Source organism: Aulonocara sp. 'chitande type north' Nkhata Bay, linkage group LG12 (assembly GCF_057382095.1).
Source record: "Aulonocara sp. 'chitande type north' Nkhata Bay isolate Kocher_YH1m ecotype deep benthic linkage group LG12, A_spYH_male_GT1.1, whole genome shotgun sequence".
Taxonomy (NCBI): Eukaryota; Metazoa; Chordata; class Actinopteri; order Cichliformes; family Cichlidae; genus Aulonocara; species Aulonocara sp. 'chitande type north' Nkhata Bay.
In genome coordinates this window covers 17034666-17058520 of record NC_141355.1, presented here as the reverse complement: position 1 = coordinate 17058520, position 23855 = coordinate 17034666, and the positions used below count along the sequence as shown (strand labels likewise).

Sequence of the window (23855 nt, the reverse complement as noted above, 5' to 3'; positions counted from 1 at the left end):
CAAATGTATTCAGAATAAAGGCAGCTGTTTCATAACATGAATTAGGTTACTGTACATTTTGCGCAGTATATTTTCCCCAAAAGTAGGAATTAATAATGAAGATGCTTTTTGGCCTGAAATTGCTATTCAAACAATTATGTACTTAGTTTCTTCCAACAAATGCATTCCACATTATTGTTTTGCCTCATAGCAAAGCACCTAAAAGACTAAAACCTTTCATTCCAGCAAAGGCCGCTATTGGTCACCGTCAATAAAAGCATAAAAGCATTTATTTCCCACGTTTGTCAAATTAACAGCATACTCCATCTCCCATAGGACTTGTAAGGTTCATTAACCTTTCTGTGAAGTGGGACAGGTTTCCAGCAGTTACCATAACCTCTGTCTCGCTCCTGCCTCAATTATAATAGAAGAATTAAACATCCAGCGATTCAAAACAGTAATGCTGCCTCTTAAATCCCTTTGTACCAGCTCTCAGTTGTTAATGACTAAAGACACTGAATGAACTGTGGAGTTATCAACAGATGTAACTGTGGACAGAAGCAAATCAAATGGCTACTCTGCACAGCGAGATTACTGAATATACATGTACAGTTTCTGTTTTGTGGCCAGAATGTACTTTTTCCAAAAACATTTATTGTGTTTTCTAATAGTATGTCGACTTTATGACTTTGGCTTTTTGTGAATAACGCATATTTGGCTTAATTTAATCGAAAGACTGTGTTACCACTGTGCGGAAACAATACGTGACGATTTAATTGTTGTAAATTGTAAGCTGCTTGCCCAAAGTTTTCCTACGAATCTAGACCTCGGCCAACCGCCCCTCCAAAGTCAAAAGAACAACCTGACCTTGAGCTAATTAAATGGTCAATTACACGCCTGTTGATCTCTTTTAATTTCTTAATAATTCCATTAACTGTGTGGGAAAGAGTTAGTTCTCTTGTCCACCTACTCCTCCTTCATCCTCCTCTCCCTCTGACTCCCTTCCTCCTACTTCATGTGCCAGCCCACAAGGTTTTTGATTCTCATTTATTTTGTGTCACTGTTCACAGCTAAAAAAAAAAGATGATTTAATTCAGTGCCATGGACTCGTCAGTAAGCTCCAACCTCCTCCTCTGCCCCCCTTACATCTCCCCCGTGCTTTTATGTACTAATCAAATCCAGCACGTGTCTCGACGTATTTGTAGGCCTACCGCTCTATTGTAATTTCTTCATCTACAATCTCCATGGATTTCCAGTCTTGCCGGCAGAAACCAGCGAAGCCATGAAGCGCGGAGGCCTCGTGCTTGTGCGTGCATGTCCTCTGATGCTACTTGTAGGCAAGCTCAGGCTGGGATTTTCCAGTGCCACCCCCGTCAGTGGGAAGCCCTACATGGGGACATGTCAGCGCCTTGTTTGCTTGTTGTGCTGATGAAGCTGGGGGTGGGGCGAGTGGGCAGCCTTGTTCTGGTTCCAGGATTCCCTTCAAATGAGTCAGCCAGCCCCCACTCAAACCGACTGTTACCTTGGGAACTCAAGCTTGGGCTTCCCTCAACAGTACTAAAGTACAGACTCATCAGCACCCATACTTGCTAACACACACGCAGTAGGTGTAAGGGAAGCAGCACCCAGGTTGGATAAAATTAGCTTATTAAAGCTCTCTTTGGCCTGTACTCTGTCCTGTTAGGCCCAATCTGCTCACTGAGTTTGAGATGACCAGCCCAGCACAGCCACTTTGTAATGTGTGCAAATTAGACTGAATAGATGAGTGCGATAATGAGTTTGGGCGGCTAGTTTCTTAAGTCAGTGATTTGAGTAATAGCATCCCACCCTGCTAATGAGCATTACCAAAGGAGTGTAGGTTTAGCATGTCACAGTGTGTCAGGTGATTTCAGCGGTGGCTGGAGTTCACTTAATAACTGGACTGTTTATGTTTCCATCTCAGGTTCATTACCGAAGCCCAATGAGTTTCTTTACTGAAGCTATTAGTCCAGCAGGCTATTGTTAAGTGGCTTAATTTGTTCATGCACTGAAGCAGATCAAGGATGACGCCCCCAGTTCCTTTTACCCTCTCCTCCAAATTATATTTTTCTACTAACCATACACCCCAGATTCCATCCCATTCGGTTCAAAAGACACAGCCACAAATACCACTAAAAATGCTTTGACTTAGTACATGTTTTAAAGACATTGTAGCTGTGTGTGACTACTTGGATAACTCTTGATAATTCCATCACTGTAGTATATTTGAATGTATAAGATGAAGTTTACCACTTGTGCATTTTCCTGCATTTTGATGGTGTACAGCTGCCTCACTAACTGTACAAAAATGAGCATAACCCGTATGTTAAAAGTGTCAGCCTTTCAGTACCAGCTCAGCCAATAAGCAAAAGCTGTGCTTATTGGCTGAACATATTGGCAACTCCCAGGTTATGCAGTACTGTGCTTTGTCAAGGCCTGTTAGTGAGCCATCAGCAATATCAATGTATCCAGTCCTAGTTAATAGTGATGTACACTTGGCTTGTAGTGTGCTGTTAGCTATGAAGCTACTCTTCAGCATTAGTTAATTTTTGTTATAATAGAAATCATGAAGCAAAAAGAAACTCTATATACCTGCTGTCTTGCAGCTAGCTCCACAAAGACACAAGCCACGCCAGAGAATATAGTAACCTTTTTTGTGTGCCCACTTTCCACCAGCAAGCTAAAGTTGTTTACCTGAGCTGCTAATGAAGCAATGCTATCCATGTGACAAACACTCTGCACTCACTAGGGCTTATTAAAATAATAGTATCTTGCTAGTTTGCCAGTGGAAAACCTTCAATGTGCAGAACTAGGAAAAGTTCACTGTGCATTATTAGTAACATAACACGTACATCCAGTGTAGCTAAAAACGAGTAGGTTCTGTTGGTTGGTAGAAAGGTGGCTCCTCGTGACGGCTGCGGGGGGAATTGCATGTAAAACACCAGAACACTACCACATGGTAATTAACAAATAATGCACCACACACAAGTGCAAATGCTGAAAACAGCATTAGTCACTCACGTAGTTTGCGTTGTAGGCTCTACAAAGATTCACCATAGAAGTCTAAATCAGACGTTAGGCGGCTTTCCTCCTAACCCTGAATAATCTTTAATGTGCAGTCGTGTTGAGGGATCCTTAAAGAGCAGTAATGAAATCTTAAGCTGTTATCTTAAGTTGCAGTTACTCAACTGGAAATACTCTGTGTATACAGAGCATGCAGGCAACGGAAAAAATGAAGCCCACTCACTAGTGGGGAATGCACTAGACTGTCCATTAAGTCCAGGAAAATTTTAGGCATGCTTTGCTTATGTGATAACAGCTTAGTGATAGGTGCCTCAGGTGGGCTAAATAGTAGCAGGAGTTCACAGTTGAATCTGTAAATTCTTCTGGCCAATACCTGTTGTCTTTTAGGCCACCAGATTTACAGCAATATGTGAAATTGCTCAATTATATCAGCCTCCGACTTCTTCGGAGGCTCAGCAGTCACTGTTGTGCTGATTAGGAGGATTGGCACAGTCACAACACATGGGTGAGATGACAAACCAGTTACACGTCAGCCCGATTAAATCCTGAGTGGTACCCCAGACTGTAACACATAGTGGCTTTTAGTTTTCTCCGTTGTTAGCCAAAGTTTATGAAGCCAGATCAACCATAATCCCAAATGTGTGGCTGTAGAATACTTGCTTGGTGCCATCGTCCTAAAACTGAAGTAAAGACGAGGAAAAGCAAGAGTGTACCGCAAGTGTTCCTTCTTCTAGTTTAAAGTTTGGCATGGGGCCTGGACAGGTTTGGCAAGGATGAAGTAACCCATCTGAGATGAAGTAACAACCTTTAGAAAACTGGCAACTTTTACCACAGTGCTCACAAACTGTTGGCTGGCTGTCAGTTTTTGCTAAGCTTTTGGTGCCCAGTATTGATCATATCTGAGCTTTTATGCAGGAGAATGACACTTACATGGCCATAAACATGGCGTCACAGTTGGTGGCCAAAGTTGGCGGCTGAAAGATTGTTTCCACATCCTATCTGAGGATCAGGTCATTAAAAGGTGTCATGCATGCAGCTGTTTATGTGTTGTAATCATCCAGTATCGCTGCTCAGGGCAAAAACTAAAACGGGGATTTCGAGGAAACCTTTTCAGCATGAGTAGAGATACCGGAGAAACCCTTGTGGTGTAGAAGAAGTGGCACACGCCACAAGTTTGAACTCGACTGATGGGAATGTCTGCTATGCTGATAAAGACAACAGCGTGCATAGGAGAGCCTGCCTTTGACTGGGTCACTGCTCCTATAGTTCCTGTGCATTTTGGGACATAAAAGAAAGGGGGTGGGGGCTGAATCCAGACTCACAAAATATTCTAATTTACTGCATAATTTTTTACTGTTTTGTAAGCAAAATGTTGTATACTTTGCCTAAACTCTGAATAATTTTGAACATAAATTTGGTGCTTTTTCCATTTATATCTGGATTACACGTTCTGTAGTTGAGCAATGATGCGATTTTTCTGTGTTTAACCTGTAAACCGTGAGGTTCCTTGTGAGGCAAGGACTTTTAATTCACAATAACCCTGCAAATGAATGGGCTGATTACTGAGGCGAAGATGAGGAGGTAGTCATAAGCACTTGGCTTGAGTGGAATCGGCAAGGGAGGGTGGAGGGGAGGGGTGGCGGTGGCAGTACAAGTCCAGCCTCAGAAATAGAGCTGTGAACACCATCTGTCATGCTCTCTCTCCCCGTCTGTTAGCCTGACTGCAAGTAAAAGGGAGAATGATGCTCTCAGAACTGCATTAGAAGGACGTGGGTGCTGATTGTCGTAGGTGTGGGTTTACAGGGTGTGCAAGGGAGGGGGAAGTGGTGGATATACAAGGAGGTGCATGAGTAACTCTTGCTGACAAAGGGAAGCACTCACCCACATAGAGAAGGAGAAGGGTTGTTGGGCAAGCGGGTATTCCTGCTGAAACCGCACCCCTGCACCCACCCACCGCCTCTTTGTGGACTCCTACCTATCGGCTCGTGTCGGAGGATTCCTAGCGGAAGTTATGTAGACACATTATACAAACACACTGCTCATCTACTGCCCTAAGATCAAGAGAAGTTAGAAATTCATGTATAGCATTAAGCTCACTTTCATAAAGTGACACATCTCACCTTGTTTCACTATTTTCAGACAAAGCGGAGATGCGCCTGGGGTCCCATCTACTATCTTTTTTAAGAATTTCATGATGGTAATAATACCGCTATCAAGTCTGAACTAATTCTGATTCATTTTATGGATTGAGATAAATTTGCTGGTTGGTGGTTAGCGTGTCAGGCTTTTACGTGACCCACAGAAAAAGCTCTGCCGCATGCCTTTTTCTAGATTATCAGAAATTATTCATTGCTCATAATGTGTAGGTTGTTTGGGATCCTTTCTGCCTTTGTTTGAGTCAGAGTGTGAAATAGTCAGTAAAACATGAAGGCAAGCAACGCCACGATGAATGTAACACCACAGCTGGGCGCACATAAGTTAGACGTGACTGGCTCCTACATTTAACGAGCCGAGACGAGTGACAAAACAAATATTTAGTAAATGCTGTTTCTTTAAGATCTGGAAACGAACTCTGGATTATAACTTAATGATATTTCATATGTGTTTAAACTGTGTAATGAATATAGATGTTGATATTTGTATGATTGGCCGTGATTGGCCTTCGCGGGTGGCTCAGAGGTCGGGGTCAGCTTTACAACAGCTTGCAGGGACACTGTCTTTTTAAGGGCAACCTCCAAGGGCGTGCGTTTCCTGCTCTAGTGTCTTGAACTCAGGCCTTCCATTTCAAAGGGGGTTCCCCCTGTTCACTGCGTGGCCTCGCTCTCACAAACATATCAAGAAACAAAAATACTTAGCTTAAATTAAGACAAGTGGTAAATTTCTTTTTTACCAGTGCATGTGCCACCAGCAGAATATTATGTTGTTTGGATTCACCTTTATGATAAGAGTGGCACAAAAGAGATCCAACTTGAACAACACAAAAACCAAATCTGCCCCATTTAGGCGTCAAATCTCCAATCCCACTGCTGCTCCTTGTTCACTGTTTTTAGTGCATACCAGGAGATATTTAGTTAGTCTCCCCTCGATAGACTTAAACACCCTCGTGCATCGGCATAAATCACATTGACACTTTCAGTTTTTATCTCTGTTAGTAGCTGGTGTTCCCACATTGCTCAGTGTGTGATTCACTATCACAGCTTAAATGGGTATTCCCCTCAAATGAGGATACGAGACATATGCATTGCTTATAATATCTCCCAAATAACTCGAGTCTTTTTACTGGTGAGTTAACTCAGTCTGGGTAATCCATGAAATGCTTTGTTTGTTTCATTATAGTTTCTAAAGAGAAGAACTTAAATTGTTTCTTGGTGAAAGAGTTTGGAGCATTAAAATTCAGGAATTCGTAATATTTGACTTTACAGTGATTATTTAAAAAATTCATAGCATAGATTAAACAAGAAACAAGAAATAATTGTTATTCTGCTGAGTACAGTTATCAGAAGTGGACTGTGGTCTTACATGGTCACCAACTATACTCAAGTCGACATTTTAAACACTCAAAGTGTGCCAATAACAATGTCCCTCACACCATTACACCATTACACCATTACACCACCAGCCCAAACCATTGATACATGCAGGATGGATCCATGCTTTCATGTTTACGCCAAATTCAAACCTTACTGAGTATGTCGCAGCAGAATCTAATCTTAGACCAGACAGTGGACAATTTTGGAAACAGAAGATTTAGGCAGTACCGTAGCTGCAGTTTCCTGCTCTTAACTGGCAGGAGATGCATTCATTGTGGTCATCTACCACTGTAGCCCATCTACTTCAAGGTTTGACGTGTTGTGTATTCAAAGATGCTCTTCTGCATACTTTGGTTGTAACCAGCGGGCATTTGAGTTACTATTACCTTCCAATCAGCTCAAAGCAGTCTGGCCATTCTCCTCTGACCTCCTGTACGAGCAACGCATTTTCACTCAGACAACTGCCGGCAGATATTCTCTGTAAACCCTAGAGATGGCTGTGTGGGAAAATCCCAGTATATCAGCAGTTTCTGAAATACTCAAACCATCCGGTCTGCCGCCAACAACTGTGACACATTTAAAGTCACTTAAGTCACCTTTCATCCCTTCTGTGATGCTCACTTTGAACTTCAGCAAGTCGTCTATTTCCTGACTTGATTGACTGATTAGATATTTACTTCAATGAGCATACAGTACTATGAATATATGTGTTGGTATGAAACTTTAATACCCATCACCATGTTTTTTATGCATGGTGAGCAGTGCATTACTGCATTATGAACAGAAAGCTTGGTGGTATCTGTGTTTTAAGTGCAGGGAATGAGCATAGAAGAATCTCACGAACACAGACATTTAAAATGTAAATGAGAAAATACTTACAGGGAAACAGTGGTAATGTTTGTCTTGCATAGAGAATGAAGCTGTTTCTAGTGTCTTTCAACTTTCAGCTGCTGAAATAGCACAACAGTTAAAACACTGACATATTAGCCGTGAGTACTCCATTAGGCTTTTTTTCTTTATTTTGTAAAGATCCTGATTTTAATGTTCTGCTGGTTTTCTACACAGCGCTTCAATCTGAGCTCATTTCTTACATGAACAGCTAATGATAGAAGATCTATGTTTGAATGTTTTCAATGAATAAGCTGCGTTTTTCACATTGGCTTTATGGTCGAGCATATAGAAAATAGCTGAAAACAACTGTTTTCTCTGACATCTGCATTATGCAATGTGTCTTTTATCTTCAGCTTGAGGTAAAAAAAAAAAACAAGCCAAAAATACAACTGCTGGTGAACATAGATTTTGTACAGCAAAAGCGTTGCACTGTTTATTCCCTGGGCATGTTTTTGAGGAAACTGTATTTTTTAAGAGAAAGGAAGAAGTTTATAGTGTTAATATACAATTTATGTGTATATGTTAGAGTGGAAAATATATCATCAAGCCCTTTATTACACAGTCATTAAACCATTTCTTCTAATATCTATGTTTTACTTATAGATCTGTGTTATAGATCAAGTCACCTAGAGTCATTTACTCCATTTACCTTTCTAGAAATTACCTGACAAATTTAACCTGCTAGATCCCCGTAGTGCAAAGTCAGTGTGAAGTCCATGTGTTAATAGTGCAGGTAACAGCCTGGGGATCATGTGTCCTTGCAGTTAAATGCAGACAGCTCCCTCTTCTAAACGAACCGGAGCATTTCAAGTTGTGAGACTGCAGCTGAGGCAGACTATCTCCTGCTGCGTGCTACTGTTAGAAAGGGCAACTCCAAACGATGTCCCGACCTGACTCCTCTGACTTATTTCAGAGTTTAGGTGTGAAAACAGCTTCAGTGTATAAAGTCTTGGATATCGTGCCTCAGAGTATCTTGATGTCTTAGGTTATCTCGGTTAGTAAAGTAATATTATGCTTATTTTCACTACAGAAGGTTTTTTTTTCTATAAATGTTACAGATTTATAAGCAGCATTCAAATTCTCTTGGCATACTAGTGAATCTCAGTCTTGGATTCTTTCTTCATCAACAATCAGATGAATCACTCACAGATTTTTCATGGGTGGGGTTAATACGAAAATCATTTTATGCTTAAAGTTTTTAGTCTGATTAAACTGTTCCACGGTCCAGCCTGATGATTGTCTTTTGAATTTTCAGTATTTTTTTCCACAACTTCAAAAGATCCAAATGTTTTTTTGTTTTTATTATCATAAATACTGCAAGGATAACATGCTACACATACCCATACCTTAAAATGGGCGTTTCTTCATAAAGGTTATTAACACAGATCGTGGCTGTCATTCAGCGATGCCAACTTGTCATGTTTGGCGTCACACCCCACAACCAAGTCCCTGAGGGAGGCCGCCCCCCATGTGAGATTGCCCTGTGGGTCACAGTGAGTAAGTGCGTCACTCCCCAGTGAACATTAGGATCAGCAACCCCAGCACGGCCCTGTTCGGTCACAGCGACTGTGATAGCAGCTCTGCTCCGTACAGATTAATCACTCCAACCCTTAAACTACTTTTGTGATTTTTTTTATTTTTTTTTTTGATTTCTTGTGAATAATAATATATGTGATTGTGTGTTAGATCGGCATATTATTGACTCCGCATATTATTGACTTCTTTTATTATTTGGCTAAATTTCAATATTTTATTCATTTGCTGTTGTTTATACACTATGTATTATAATGAAATTAAAAGGGCACAGGGTGCCTGGGAGGATGAGCGAGAACTGAGCATTAAGATGTGGGAAAATGTTGCACGTTCAAATGTTGACTACCTGTTGCTATGGCAATGGGTTTGGATTCTGCAGGCTGCAGGACACTTGCTATTTCTAAATAAAGCTTTTTTTTTTCTCACCGATCGGTGGATGAAGATACTCACATTTGAAACTAATCTTCTGAATTTGATCAGTCTGTGTAAACACTCCAATGCTTGCTGTTATTTTTAAAGAGAGGTTACAGGATTATAGATAAGAGCATATGCACGATACAGAATGCATGCTTTAAATCTGCTGAAAGAGTGAATTACTATTTGAAACTGATAGTAATATGCTAAGGTCGTTTGTGCATCTCAGTCATTCTGACATAGACCTGCACACTCTGTGTGCTTATAACTGTAGTTTTAGCATTTTAATTGGCATTATGAACCGTTATCATCCTCAAAGTACATTTCATCTGCTGCGAGGTGACAGCTGCAGTCTTCAAGAAGCAAAGAGAGAAGTCAAACTATGGTTGGTCTGCTTTAAATAGTCCCCTGTCCCACGTATGAGTAAATAGCAAAATAAAGCTTTTAATTTACTTGTCAAGAAACCTGGATAGGCATTGAAAGTGTTTATTAGTGTCCTCGAAAAGATGTCGTTCCAACAGTTGGATGCATTTATCCTCTTCAAAACATATATCATAATCATAATCTGGATGCACCATTCCCAAGATGAAAATTAAAACATTATTTCTGTTTTTATCCTTCTGCTTTACCTTCTTCTGCTCTGGGCTGCTGTCCTACTACAGTTTTTATTCTCTGTGGATATGTGTTCTTATTAAACTGGAACTTGAATTTCAAGCTGAGATTGGGGGGGAAAAGCAGCTTGGTCCTGCCTGTCTTTTGTCCTTGGTGCTGCTTGTTAACGCAGTACCCCCGTCAGCCTGTAGGGGGAGCCTGTGCATGGCAAAAAGAGGACAGAAATAGGTGCTGAGACCACATACTCCAGTCTGTGATGGGGACTTCCACGCTTACCTCAAGTGGGTTTTGGGCCATTTCACAGACAGCATATTTAGTCCTTTTCCACCCACTCAAGGATGCAGCCGTCTTGCAGTAAATAGCCAAGTATATTAAACAAACATGCCTGTGTGCAATTTGCAGTGTGAAGTGCCTGACTGTGTGCTTCCTGGGGCTGAGGGAGTTTAACCTGACAAATATACAGCAGAAAATGCTTATGAAAATATCTGCACTTCACATTGGGTTACATGATATCTGTTTCTAGGCAACAAGAAGTTAATATACAATTAATAATATGGGAAATTGGAAATCTTCTCAGTAGTTTAATTTGCTTGGGAACTGTCTTTTGTCTGAAAATTGTCTCTTGTATTCTGATATTAAAATACCTGGTCTTTTATATATTTAATTTTGACATACTTTAACCTGCAGTGTGGATGCAAGCTTGTACTGGAGCTTTTTTTCCCCCAATAATCGCCAAATATTTCACTGTTTATTGGATCTCGAGCTTGCTGTTACTTCAGCAGGATACAGTCTACTAGCATTGGCTTGAAATAAATTAAATGGCCAGCCTTTGTGGTTATAAAGACTGGACTAATTGAATGTAGAACATTTGCCTATGGGAGCATAAATCTGAAAGAAGAGCAGCCTGTGCTTGCTGTCTGTTTTGTCTTTCTTATCAAATCTTTGCTATCGCTGGGTTTGTCACAAAACAAACAGGCTGTGCTTCATAATTTGCCCGGCTAACTTTTGTGTTTTAAATTCCAGGGCAGTGCACTCAAGGAAGGACAAATAGAAGGAACATCCCTCACTGGTAAGTAAGATCTTCTATTGACTATTCGTTGTGTAACCTTGGCTTCATTACTCCCAGGTTTAGTTTAATTCCAGAAAGTTGATCTGACTCATTGATTGTGTGTAGGCTGTGCAATTTGCTCTGGTATATATTATATATAATTAGTTGGAATAATTCCATATTATTGTTTGGACTTGTAGATTTAAGTCTTACTATAATTTATGCTAAAGTATTTCAGTATTTTTGTATCACTTGGAGGAATTTAACATTTTTCCTGTATAACCTTTAAGTCACTCTTTCGTGACCCCTCTCCTCAGAGTAATTTTAATTCCTTCCCACTATTGTGAATTTAAAGGGCTTAAAAAGTGCACCAGTACTCGCATACACACACAGAGATGCACACGCCGCCATCATCCTCCCCCGTGGAGCTGGTTATGTTTACTGTCTTGCAGTGTTGGTGATGATTAAAGAGGATTTATCCAAAGAAAATCTGTAGCCAGTTTATTACCCACAACCCAGACTGACTAAAGAATTCTCAGAATTCAGAGTTAACGATTTTTATGGCCGTACAGCTCCCTTTGGTTTAAATAATCCACGTGGATTTTGCTGCACAACAAAAAGAATTGGGATGTCAAAGATTTAGCACACACTTACAGTCAATTGTTATAAAATGCCAGTCCCCACTCTCAGCTCTCCTGATTCTGATTCTTTGGTTTTTCGTACAGATTATAAGCCGCCAACCCCGCCATCGAACTCTGGTTTTCACCGCTACCAGTTCATGTTGTTCGAGCAGCCTCCAGACGCGTCTGTGTCACTCACGGAGCAGGAGGAGGCATCCCGGGGTAATAACTCCACTCACCAGCTTCTTCAGTCTGCTACATTGTTTTCCCACTGCAGTATCATCTATCATATACCAACAGTGGCTGGTTGCCAGCATCTATCTGTTGAATCAGCAATGAAAGTTTACAGCAAGGAATTGAAACCTAACAGTTCCTCTCACATTATAGGTTTTTGTGGTTTTTTGGGAAAGTATTTTTGGAACAGACAATAAGAAGCCACGTCATTTTACAATATTCATTTCCTTTAGAGGGAGTACTCCTTAATTTAGGGTGTAATATTTCCACATTAGGCTCTGCAACTCCTGAAATATCTGTGTTGATTGAGTACGTTTTACTATAAACTTGATCTTTGTTAGTGTTGCGATTCACTGTGCTGCCTTTGTTTCATAAAGACCCATGTCATTCTGCATAATTCACAATTAAGATGCTTTAATCAAAGCATTCGGAGTTGCTTTAGGAAGATAATTTTCTCCAAATGCTTGAACTTAACAAGGGAAATGTTAATGAGGTTAGTGAGTAAGTCTGCTGCAGCGTTAATGCCTGCGGGGTCAAGACAAGTATTATTGGCTCCCACGCACACCTGCACGAGTCTGCCTGACCACGTCTTGTTAACCTCCGCCAAACCTAAAAGGCCCATCAACTACGTCACATGCTTCCACGTGAAAGGTCGTTTTAGTTTGATGATATTATATCCATACATCCTTTGATTCAACCTTGTTTGTCTTGCAGAGGTATTGTTTTGTTTACGCTTTTGGATTTATTTCTTTTTTTTCGTACTTTTCCATCCCCCTGAAGTCTGTGTGGGAAGGTGGGCTGTAGCACTTGGATGCACAGTACAGCACCTCACAGGAGGCGTGTCTATCTGTCTATTCGAGTCAGGTCACAGCCGGTGATTTGAGGGGAGATCAGGGTGGTTTGAGACTTCAAGCGCTGCGGCCGTGAATAAGTGGAGCTGCCAGTCTCGGCTGTTTGAAGTTTTGACAGCTTTGTCAGCAAACAATCCGGGCACATTAGGCTGAGGTCTGTTTGATGTTGAAACCTTTGGAAAAAGAAGTGTCAAAAGAGATATAGTTTGTAGTATGTTACTTATTCGGCGCACTTTGGGGAGGTTGCGATGAACTCTTGCCGCATCGTTGGGGCATTCGCGATGTCACAGCTGGTTAAGCTGAAGTAATACTAGCATGAATAATAGTTTACTATTTAGAATATTTTTAATGTATTCTTGTGCAAAATAAACTGCTCTCACACAGAAGTTGCCCACTCGTTATGAAGCATTTGAACTGAGTGGATCCACCCATCCTTAATCGAGTGGATGAGCGTAACTCCCGCTGTAAGACTTCCTCTCTCCTGCTAGCTGCTCTGTCGATACAAGGGAAATGAAATTAAAAAAATTCTCCCGGATAATCACGCGCTTCATTTGATGGGTCAGTTCTGGACACAATAATATGTCAAGAGAATAGATAATTGACAATAGTGTTTTACACATTAAGAATGAAAGCCTAGTCGTGGTGTATGAGCAGAAACAAAACATGTGGGATATTTCAGGCCCTATTCTCTGGTTTACCTGCTTCCTTATTTTTGCCCAATTGTCCCGGAGCTCGTTAATCCCGCACGGAGAAGAGGAACGGAGGGAATCCCATGCCTCCCCACCTCCTCCGTTAAGTATGTTCACTTATTAGCGTCTGTCCTCCCTCCATGTGGTATGACACAGAGAGAATTTTTCATAGCCCATGACATTAATTGATGTGATTTGCGAAGGGAGAGCATTTAGCCGTGGGTGGAAGACTCCTAATGATCGTTTTCCACTTCCAGTAGTGCAGTCATTGACTCAATTTCATCTCAGATTTTTTCTCTGTTTTCTTTTCATCTCTGGCCATCACTTTACTAATAAAGGGGGTGAACAATTAGAGGTGGAGCAGGGCTGTTGCGAGGAGCCGTGGGAGTCGGCAGTGCCTCCTGCGTTAAGGTTATGAATGTGGGTCATTGAACTGATGGGGACAGCTGGTTTGTTACACAAGGAACTACAGGGGGGCTGCGCTCTTGGCATGGGGCACAGGGGCGTCATCGTAGGGAATCCCCATTGCTCTGGCTGTCCCTGACTGGAGGCTGCCCCCGTGCCAGGGTTGGGGAGGGGGGCAGCCGTGGGCACTCAGACCCTTGTGATACTTGTCAGCCACTTGGCAAGCCCTTAATATGTCCTGCTACTGTTTGGTGCCGACGAGTCAGTTTGTCAAGGGAAACAGTGTTACAATGCCGGGAGGGAAACCCCAAGGCCTCGAGAGAAGCCTTGGGGTGATGTTTCAGCCTACACGTTAGTTTGCACATACGCTGTTCGCGCGTCGAGCATTCCACGTCCTGACTTGAAGCTCAGCAGCTGGTATCGACTGATCAGAAGCAAAAACTATGATGAGTAAAAAAGAGAAGATAAGAATGAAAAAAAAAATTGGCCATGTGTTCTGTATTATTATTTTTTTGTCCCTGATAAATTGTTGGGAAGGCGACAGTCACGTCATGCGAATGAATGGCTCACAGTGGCGTTAGCTGCTGGATCGTACACATTGCCTATCTTGCTTCCTAGAGCCCCTACTGCCAGCTCAGCACACTCCACAGTAATTGAAGCCATTTGCAATGTTGCAGTGTGGTAATGGGCAGATCCATGTCTACCACCCACCCACAGCCTCTACCATTAATCAGAGCTGCGTGGAGTCAAGAGAGCCAGGATTTGGTTGCTACAGCAGGCCTGAGTTTCAGCCAGGAGTCGGCTGCCTTAAAGGAACACTTTAACATGTTGAATTTTGGCTGGTTGTGTTTTTTCTATGTGTCTTTTTTTTTTTTTTTACAGAGTCTTGACAGGCTCGGAGTAAAAGTTAAAGTGTCTTGACTTTTCCTCAACTTCCCTTATCCACAAATATCTTTATAGTATTTCTAAAATGGGTTACTTCCAGCTGACACAATATAAGTATAAGTGAAGTAATTTGTTAATGAGTCACTTAGTTGATAATTAAGAAACTCATAAAAATCAGAAAGATATCTGCTGCTTCCAGCTTCTCATAATTTCCTTTGGGATGAGTGAAGAAAACACAGCAATTGATAATGAAAATGAGAGTTGCACACTTTTTTTAAAAAAGTAATGAGGATTTTGGAGTAATTGAATAAAATCCAATAATGAAATGTAACAATAAAATACAATTTAACAATAAATCTGTGTTGACAGTGTTTCATATATGGACGTTGCCTCAAAGAAGCAGCGGCGTTTAAAGGTGGGAAGCAAAGATTAGTGTCACCAATTCTGCATCTGACCAAATATGAGATATGCTAAGAATCCCTGCTTATCTTCATGAGTTACGGTGTTGATGGACAGCCAGGAAAATGTTGCAGATCAATATGATGTGTCAGCGAAGTTGATCTTTCATTTAGTGGTTTGTATGGGAGTTTTTCAAAATGATCCTATGAATTCTTCAGTTGTGGCCAAAACATGTTTTGGTTGTTTTTTTTGCCAGGTCAAAAAGACCAAATTGTAATTATGAGTCAACATTTGTGCCAAATTTGAAGAAGCACCCTGAAGGTGTTCCAGAGATGATATATTCACGAGAATAGTTGATTATTCCGATAAACTGTTATGAAAAATAATTCTTTGAGTCATTTCTCGATGCTAGTCATTATCCGGTCCTGCCTCTCCAGTGTGATGAGCTCTCTCCTCTCCGTTTTATATAATTGGAAACTCAGTATTTCCAGCATAGAGAGAAACAGAGTGGCCAACTATAAGTCAACAATTCCCCTCAAGATTGAAGCGCTTTAGCTACTGCTGTGTTTACGGTAAGCTCCGACACACTCACACTGACCCTGTTTAAGCATCCCCAAAGAACTGTTCTGTGTCCGACCCCTGACCTCTGACAGATACAAAGAAATTAAGGTTGCGTTTTGCTTTAGTTATAACTATGAATCCTGCGTGAAGAGCTCTTAGCCTGATATGATTCCTTCGACACTACCACAAAGCAGCATCACTTGGGTTTTTTTAGTATTTCTGAGACACTGTAAGAGGTTTAACAGGGACACCGCCCACACCACTAAATGTAGCAGTTCTGTGTCACCTCACAGCAGTCGTGATCTTTCTGCCATGCCCAGACGTGGAAGCAAGGTGGAAACAAAAGGAGAGGCAGGAAGACTTTAAGATCGCCCTCAGGTCCCACACTATCTGTCCTTTCCATGAACACGCAGATGGGAGAGGCGGAAACGCGTCTCGGCACTACAAACAGGCACCAGCCTATTTTAAGGTCACTTGCGAGTCTAGGCGTTTGCGGGGTACCAGCCAGTGTGATAGCACTAGATATTCTGAATTTGCCTCATTTTGGATTTTGCCCAATGATTGCACAGCTTTAGATGGGATTATGTGGGTAAAGCCTTACAAGCAGCGCCTGGTTTCTACTCTCTGTTTGATCATCATGCTACAATAAAACAATCGCCAGTGTGACATGCTCTATTAGAGGAAATGTTTCCTTGTATTATGGTAGGTTTTTCCCTATGAGTAAGGGTAAGTGAAAGTTTGAATATTAAAGCATGACTGTCATGAGGTTCAACTCTGCCACATGACTCATCAACTATATCCCTATATTGAGGCAAAATAGGGATATAGCTGCCGTCTGTCCCCTCACCCCTTTTTTTTAATTTTTTTTTTTTTAAGTGGTGTCTCTAAGGGTGTGAGGGACCTTGTTGTGGACATGCAGGGGATCTGCAGAGGCGGTGCATTATCTGTGACTGAAGCACAGACCAGAAGGGGCACTGGAAGCATGCCCTATCATACAGATAGGTCACTTGACTCCATTGCCCTCACTTGATTATCAGAGACCTTTCTCCAGGCAGCTCTCATTCAAGGAGAGGACCTGGCAAGATTCGGGTACTCATCTGCTCATCTCCCAGTTATTATTCATCATTTTCCCCCCACCCGCCCCAGCTGAGCTCAGAACTTGACCCGAAGTTGCGAACACTCTGAGGTGTCAGTCTTAAAAGCTAAATCAAATTGGTGAGAATCGGGGGAAACGGTTGTGTAATTATTAAAACGTATATCAAATATATATACTCGACTTTAAAATTTGATAGGAGCTAGGTGCAGTAATGTCTGCTGGAAAAAGCGTGAAAATTATAACCATGTACAAGACATTTTGTGCTACATGTAAATGAACCCTTCTGATTTGTTTCTGCATTGATGGGGTAGGGGGTGGGTGAGTGCACTTGATGTCTGTGGCACTGGCAAAGCGTATTTCTTCTCCCATATCTCATTCAAAAATGCCGGAGGATACAAATGTGGCTCTCTGATGGTGAAAACAGCTACAGTGAGGGCCTGTAAAGCAGCTGCAGCGAGAGGTCAAAAGCAGTAATTTTTATATATTTTTTCTATCCAGGCATAGTCAGATTTGACCCCAAACTGTGAGGCCACTCTCTCTACAGATTTGGACTATTTCAATAGTTGGCTTTCTATTCAAAAGATGACTTTCCGACGCTATTCTTGAGCAGCTGTTAATGTAATTACTGCGCATACGGAAATACCAGGATGTCAGTGATTCCCTGGATTACAGAGCAAAGCAGCAAAGCATTGTCTTACGCGCACCCAAACATATGAAGACACAGATAGACAGACATTCGTTCTGCTGTTGAAGTTTGCAAGTTGAAAGCATGCAGGGTTTTCTTTCCCTGGAATGATAATTGTGATTTTTTTTTTTCGTCCTTTTTTGTGTGTTAAGGGAGAGGAAGCTGCAGGGAATCAGCGGTTGTCAAAATCTAAGAAGTGATATTGTCATACCAGCCGGATGGCCGTCTGGTGTTTGTTTAAAAGGGGAGGGAAGAAAAAAAACAGTCCAGGCGATTGAATCATATCTTCTTGCCAATACGTCCTTGCGTTCCCACCTCCATCATTACAGCAACATGTTTTATTTTCAGCAGTGCTGTTCTCAGTGACTCACATCCCAGAGCCATGTGCTGCTCAGTTAGGCCTCAGATGCCCTAAACACAGACCAAGTGGTCATAAGAAATGCTCTTGTAATCCACCGGAGACTCTGCCTAAAATGTACTTTATTTATATACAATATTGCTTATTATCTAACAGATAATAATAATTTATTGAAATCAATCTGAAAACGGTTTCAGATCAGAGTGAAAAGTGAGTACATTTCCCCTCCAAGTGTCTGTAAATACTTATAAATATCTTTGTGTTTGTCTCCCCGCTCCCACAGGTAAATGGGATTTTCAAGCCTTCATCACAAGTTTTGATCTGGGAGAGCCCGTGGCTACTCTTCAGTTTCTCACCCAGAACTACAAAGACTAGAGGATGCTCAGATGCCTGAAATGGAAGAAGAAGAATCTGTCAGTAGACAAATACGAAAGATTTCTCCTCACTTTTACTCTATCAGCAATTACTAAACAGCATACATTCTTCAAGCTTGCACAAGCGAGCCCTCTTTGCCTTTATCTTATCATTACGTTAGAGAGCGAGATTTCCTCTTTGTGTTACACCAGCTGCTTAGGGTTTTGATCTCGGCCCGTATCTCTTGTCACGTGGTACGGAGCAAAGGATTTGGGAGGTAGAATTTAGCTTTACCAGGGGGTTTCTTATTAGTTTCCGAACACTGTCGACAAGAGAAGGAAGACGGCCTGATATCACAACTCTGTGTGGAAAGAGTTGATTCTAATTCAGGGGCGGAAACACGTCAGGGCCAAAAAAAGGAAGTGGGAGGTGAAACCGAGACCGCAACACAGCCGGATGCCGCAGTGGAACTTGAACCAAAATACTCTAGTGACAGGGCAGGGGAGGAGCCACAGGGCCTGTCATGCTCCAAGTGAAAGGAACTTACTGTTTGTGTAATTGTTTATCATATTTCCATTGACCACTGGAAACAATGAGCTGCTTTCATGCGCTTGATTGATTTATCTGAAGTAAAGGCTGCTGTGATCTAAACGTGTCCTTGAGTGTAACTTTGGGACAGCAAACCCAGTTTGAACTTTGCACAGTTGCGTAAGAGCCTCACCTGGCAAGTCTGTAGAGGATGATGCGGATAAACTTTTCAACCCTTTCGCGATGAGATACTTTTCAGACCTCGCAGGTCTTTGTAGAAGGTGGGTCAGAGGACCCCCCACCCCCCACGCCATGAGGAATATCGGTTTCTAACCAGCAACTCTCCTCTGGGAGAGGCTTGTATCAATACCCCAGATGTCTGAAAAAGGCTGGATTTACATCAGTGACTTTGATGTCCTGATGATCAATCTCTAGTTGGTGGTTTCATTGACCTTAATTTGGTGTCTCATCGGTGGGCTAGGCGGGAGTAGGTAATGGAGGTTTTTGTTCCTTTGGTGGTTAAGCCAGCCTTGGTTAAAACCCTTACGCGGCCCCTCCGTGAACTCTGGGAGATCATTGATCAACTTGTCCTGCGTTTGCTTTGTTTGCCTCCCCGACTTAGCATTCAAAGCAGCCAAGTCAACAAACAAAAACAACCATAAGCACACAGTTTGTCAGTGAATCCATTGCTTTTGAATAAATGTTAAGTATCTGTCGGTTTGAAAATTACTCTTGACCTTGATTTACCCATCTTATTTGACTTATGAAATCACATTTTTAACAATTGGCAAGTCGAGTATAATTCCACACTCATTGTGAAGCATGCCAAGTGGGAGAGCATTCTTCCAAAAAACCACCTACTTGAATCCATCAGTACACCACTGAAATGCCAAGATTTGTACTTCCAAATACACTGTGCATTTTTTTCCCTGCTTTATATCTTGGAGATATCCTGCCAAAACAGCTGGGTTTTGCCACTCAGCTTCCTTGAATGTGTTTATTTTTACTCCGAATGTCAGGAGAGTTGAAATATTATGATTAAGAAAAACTGACAGCTGTAGTTCATCGCTGCACAGTATATTGCACTTCTCTGAAAAAGCTTCTCACATCCCCTGATGATATGGGAAAGGCATTTAATATTTTTTTAATTTATTCAAACTTAGATTAATTAAAAGGAATTTGTATAATCAATTCAATTGCCTAACCACCGCTGAGTGATCTAATATGCATGTTTACTTGGAGTCTCCATTCTTCTTTTCTCTTCGCTGCAGAAGTAGATTTATTTCACTGAACTTCATCACTTACTGTGAGCAGTGGCAAAGTGAACTCGACGGCATGATCCGCTCACCATTTTGCACACGTGTTTCTGTGCGTTTAACCTCGACAGAGTGGCATTGTCTTTATATGAATCTCAGTGTGTGTTTTAGCCCACCTGGAAATTTGAGTCCCAATTCTAAAAACAAAAGTTCACGTGATTATCCAGGTTTTTAGGCACTATTGAACACTTGTTTACATTCAACAACAAGGAATCCAGAATTTTAAAATACACCTCTTGACCTCTAAAGATTTTTTGCTGAGGTATCTGTGCTGGCCCTGCTTTCTAAATGCACATTGGTATCCATATTAGTGAAGCTCTACTACAAATGGCAGACTCAATAGGGAGATAACTTAAATACCTTTATGGATGCATGTCTTAAAAATAAAGCTAAAAGCTTATGTATTATATTTTACATTCTCCCCTCAAACTGTACAGAGTGTAACCATTAGACCATTAACCTTAGTGGTTTTACAAAGCCATTTACGATGTGTTTCTCATTCACACACAAGTCCCGAGTTACTGGCATACCATACGAAACAGCCTCAGGTTCAATTCAAGTACACTGGCTTGTGGATCACGCCGGCAACTCTATAATTACTGGAAAATCTTCTCTACAACTGGATCTACAGTACAAGAGAAGTTATGAGGTTAAAAGCAGGTGATTCCTTAATGTACTTTAATTTTACAGGTATGTGTGCAGGATAAAGTTAGCATCAATAAAAGGACTGTTTTAAAAGGACCCTTCGGTATATCAGGTAGTAATTGGACAATGATAGTATCAGGGGGGAAGGTAGAGTTTGTTCTTACTGGGCTATCCTCATCTGCTGCCTGGAAAACAATAATAAGGCACACTAAGGAGACGAGCCTTAAATCTGCATAGGAAGAATATTTCTCTCTAACTTGATTACACTTCTTCCACTGTCCTTTGTGCCAAATTTAAAATTTTACATAGATAGGGGATAATATCTTGATCCTTTTTACCATGTTAAATGTCTGAAACTTGGTATACACTGTTATCTCCAATAGTTTGAAGTTGGAGGCACCTTTATACTACAGACTGTATCTGAAGGATATTCAGATACAGATACGTTTCAGAAAAGCAAAACCACTTCAGCTGGCGGCTAAAATGAGCCCAGCTGCATAGTCAAGGTAACGTTATTATACCCATAGGCAAGGTAAATTTGCTTTACAGAAAAACTGATAGCATTTGGCATCCCTTCAAAAACACGCATAGATGTCTCGGGTAAAAACAATCCTTTTGGCTTGATTGTGATCCCAGTAAAAAATGGCCTGATGAGTTTATGGACTCAAGCACTAGTTCAACATATTGTTGAATATAACACCATCTTTATTTTGTACTTCATTCAATTTGAAAAGAGGAGAGGTTTTAGGCATATAATGTCAGCTGCATGTCCCTTATTTTCTGTCAGGTCTCTGGGTTGTTTGTTGCAAATTCTTCTCAATTGGATGATGTACTAGTGTGACTATGATGTAAATTAATAAACCATATGCCCAATTTTAAAAAGTTAAGAAATTGGTGGATGAAGTTAACTTTAAAGTAATCAATAACCTGTCAGAATTGGCACTGAAACTTACAAACAGGAAGTGAGATCATATCTTACCAGTTGTTTCACGCAGCAAACATGGGACACTCTTTTTATTTCTTTGCAAAAGCATGATCATGATTGTGTTTAGCTGGTTGCAAAAGCTTAAAAAATGGAGGACTGAATAATCTGGCGTGTTAACTAAAGTTTCAACCGAGAGGAGTGGTTAATAATAGGGCGGCACTTCTGTTCTATTATTACATTATGGAGTGAAAAGGGACTTATTAGCACTGTTCCTCAGTATTACAAATCATCACAGAAAAATGTCACTCTGCCGGAAACCCATAGTAAAATGCCGTACGCTGTTTTCAGGTTTGGACATGCCCCAACTCAAGCCACCATGATGATTGTGCCCCCTCATCGATGCTTGCAGTAACCACAGGTTACACAAGAACAGCACAGGAAATAATAAAGAATGTAAATTTGCAGGCAGTGTAACTTTCCAACTCCTTTAATAGTAAGGAAAAAACACTTTAGCTATCCCCATGAAGCTTGGAAAAACAAAACTTATTTGCCTGCACATCCACGCTGACTGGGAAGTTTCCTGCTTTAAAGTAAGCATGTGCTTCCATGGAATCCCTGTATGCAAAAGAGCCCGGACACTGCAGTCAAAGAGATCTAACGCCGCAGGGCCATGGACAAACAACGCAGGCCTGCCTCATGTGCCCCGGCTCACAGTCGAGGAAATAAAACAGCAACAGGTACGGTAGGTGTTCCAGCTCGACTGTTCAACTTTCCAACCACAGAGCCACCACCCGGCACTTCCCTTTGGCGAGATACACTGCAGTACAGAAGGTCCTCAGTCATGCCGATGGGATTCTGATTGATTTGCATCTATAGACATAACAGTTGAGGAAGCCTTTTTCCATGGATCACTGCATTGATGAACTCATGCATTTTTGCAAGATGACAGTAATATAAGATGATAAATAGTGATTTTAGAAACATTATTATGAATAATCTCATGCTATCAGGTTTTCCTGCTACTAAAATACAAAACTTAATAGAAAACCTTCTGATAATGTTTAAAAGGCAAATTGATGTTCTGCAACTTTTACTTTCACCCCTGGCAAACAGAATCAAGACAAATTTAACTCGCGATGCCCTTTGACCTGGGCCAGTGTAAAAAAAGTTGATACAGTGCGCAAGCCGAGGGAATGAATCAGTATGACGTGATGAAGCCAAAACAGAAAATCTATATTCAGCCTGTTATAAGAATGTTGCAATTCGAATCAAGTTTACCGGGATAACTGCTGTCTGCTTAACCGATTTAAGGTATCCTACAAGAGCGGAGTGAAGACACCCTGAGGGGGACAGCCCACTGGTATGACTGACACTCATAAAACGCAGACACGAGCACATGGAGGACTCAGTAATGAGACATACGAGATCACTGGCTGATCTGTTTGTATAAGCCCCCTAAACACTGAGCATGATTCAGACTAATTCTCCCACACTGTTTACACTTCTGGTTCATTGAGGTACTATTAATTTCTCAGGTCTGAAATATTCAAGCTCTGACATTTCATTCAGTATTTTCTGAGAATGTTGCACAGGCCTGCGTGGCTTACATTGACACAGCAGCAGCAATGGAAAATCGATTTAAAGAAACCTTTCTTAAAATCATTAATTAGGAGTGAAACCATTCAAAGATCGTGAGTGGATGGTGACTCCAAAGCTTTTTATTTTTTATTATCTTTTCTCGCTTTGTTTTTAACTTTTAGTGTAATAAACCAAATTACATGGGTGTATTTAAAAATAAAATAAAAAAAGAAGTTGGGGTTTTTTTCTGTTTTTTTCACAAGTTGGTGAAAAGCGAGCCATGACGCTTTGTCCACTGTCATCTCTTTAAACGTCTGTGGCTTCCGATCACTTTTCCACTACTACCACCCGGAACTCACATGTCCAAATACAGACATTTAGGGGCGGGGCCGGACACTGCCTTATTTGGAGTTTCCACTTAAGCGGTCACTGGGGCTCCAAGTCTAAGCAAGCCTGTGGATTTGCAAAGCCCTTGCAATATTTACAAACGATTAACTTCGCCATTTACTGCATTTCTGCGACAATGATGCTGCATGAAAAGGAGTCAGTGTTCTGCAACGAGCATGTAGGAAGGTACAAAGTGTGTTTGTGTGTGTGACAATGAAGAGCACTTACACTTTCAATATTCAAGTTTGTGGCTTTAGCTTTGAAAGGGAAAAAAACAGGCCTGGGAGTAA

At 41.2% G+C, this 23855-nt stretch overlaps 1 protein-coding gene across 2 annotated transcripts in view; it reads left to right on the top strand.

Moving 5' to 3' along the window:
- Nucleotides 1–18837, top strand: part of pebp4 (phosphatidylethanolamine binding protein 4) — a 52835-nt gene extending 33998 nt beyond the window's left edge. For both annotated transcript variants that reach the window (XM_086312877.1, XM_086312876.1), the window contains 3 exons: nucleotides 11025–11070; nucleotides 11775–11891; nucleotides 18116–18837. In XM_086312877.1, coding sequence (XP_086169003.1) covers nucleotides 11025–11070; nucleotides 11775–11891; nucleotides 18116–18207 — 255 coding nt within the window. In that variant the 3' untranslated portion in view covers nucleotides 18208–18837. The remainder of the gene's footprint in view (nucleotides 1–11024; nucleotides 11071–11774; nucleotides 11892–18115) is intronic.
- The last annotated feature ends 5018 nt before the right edge of the window (nucleotides 18838–23855 follow it).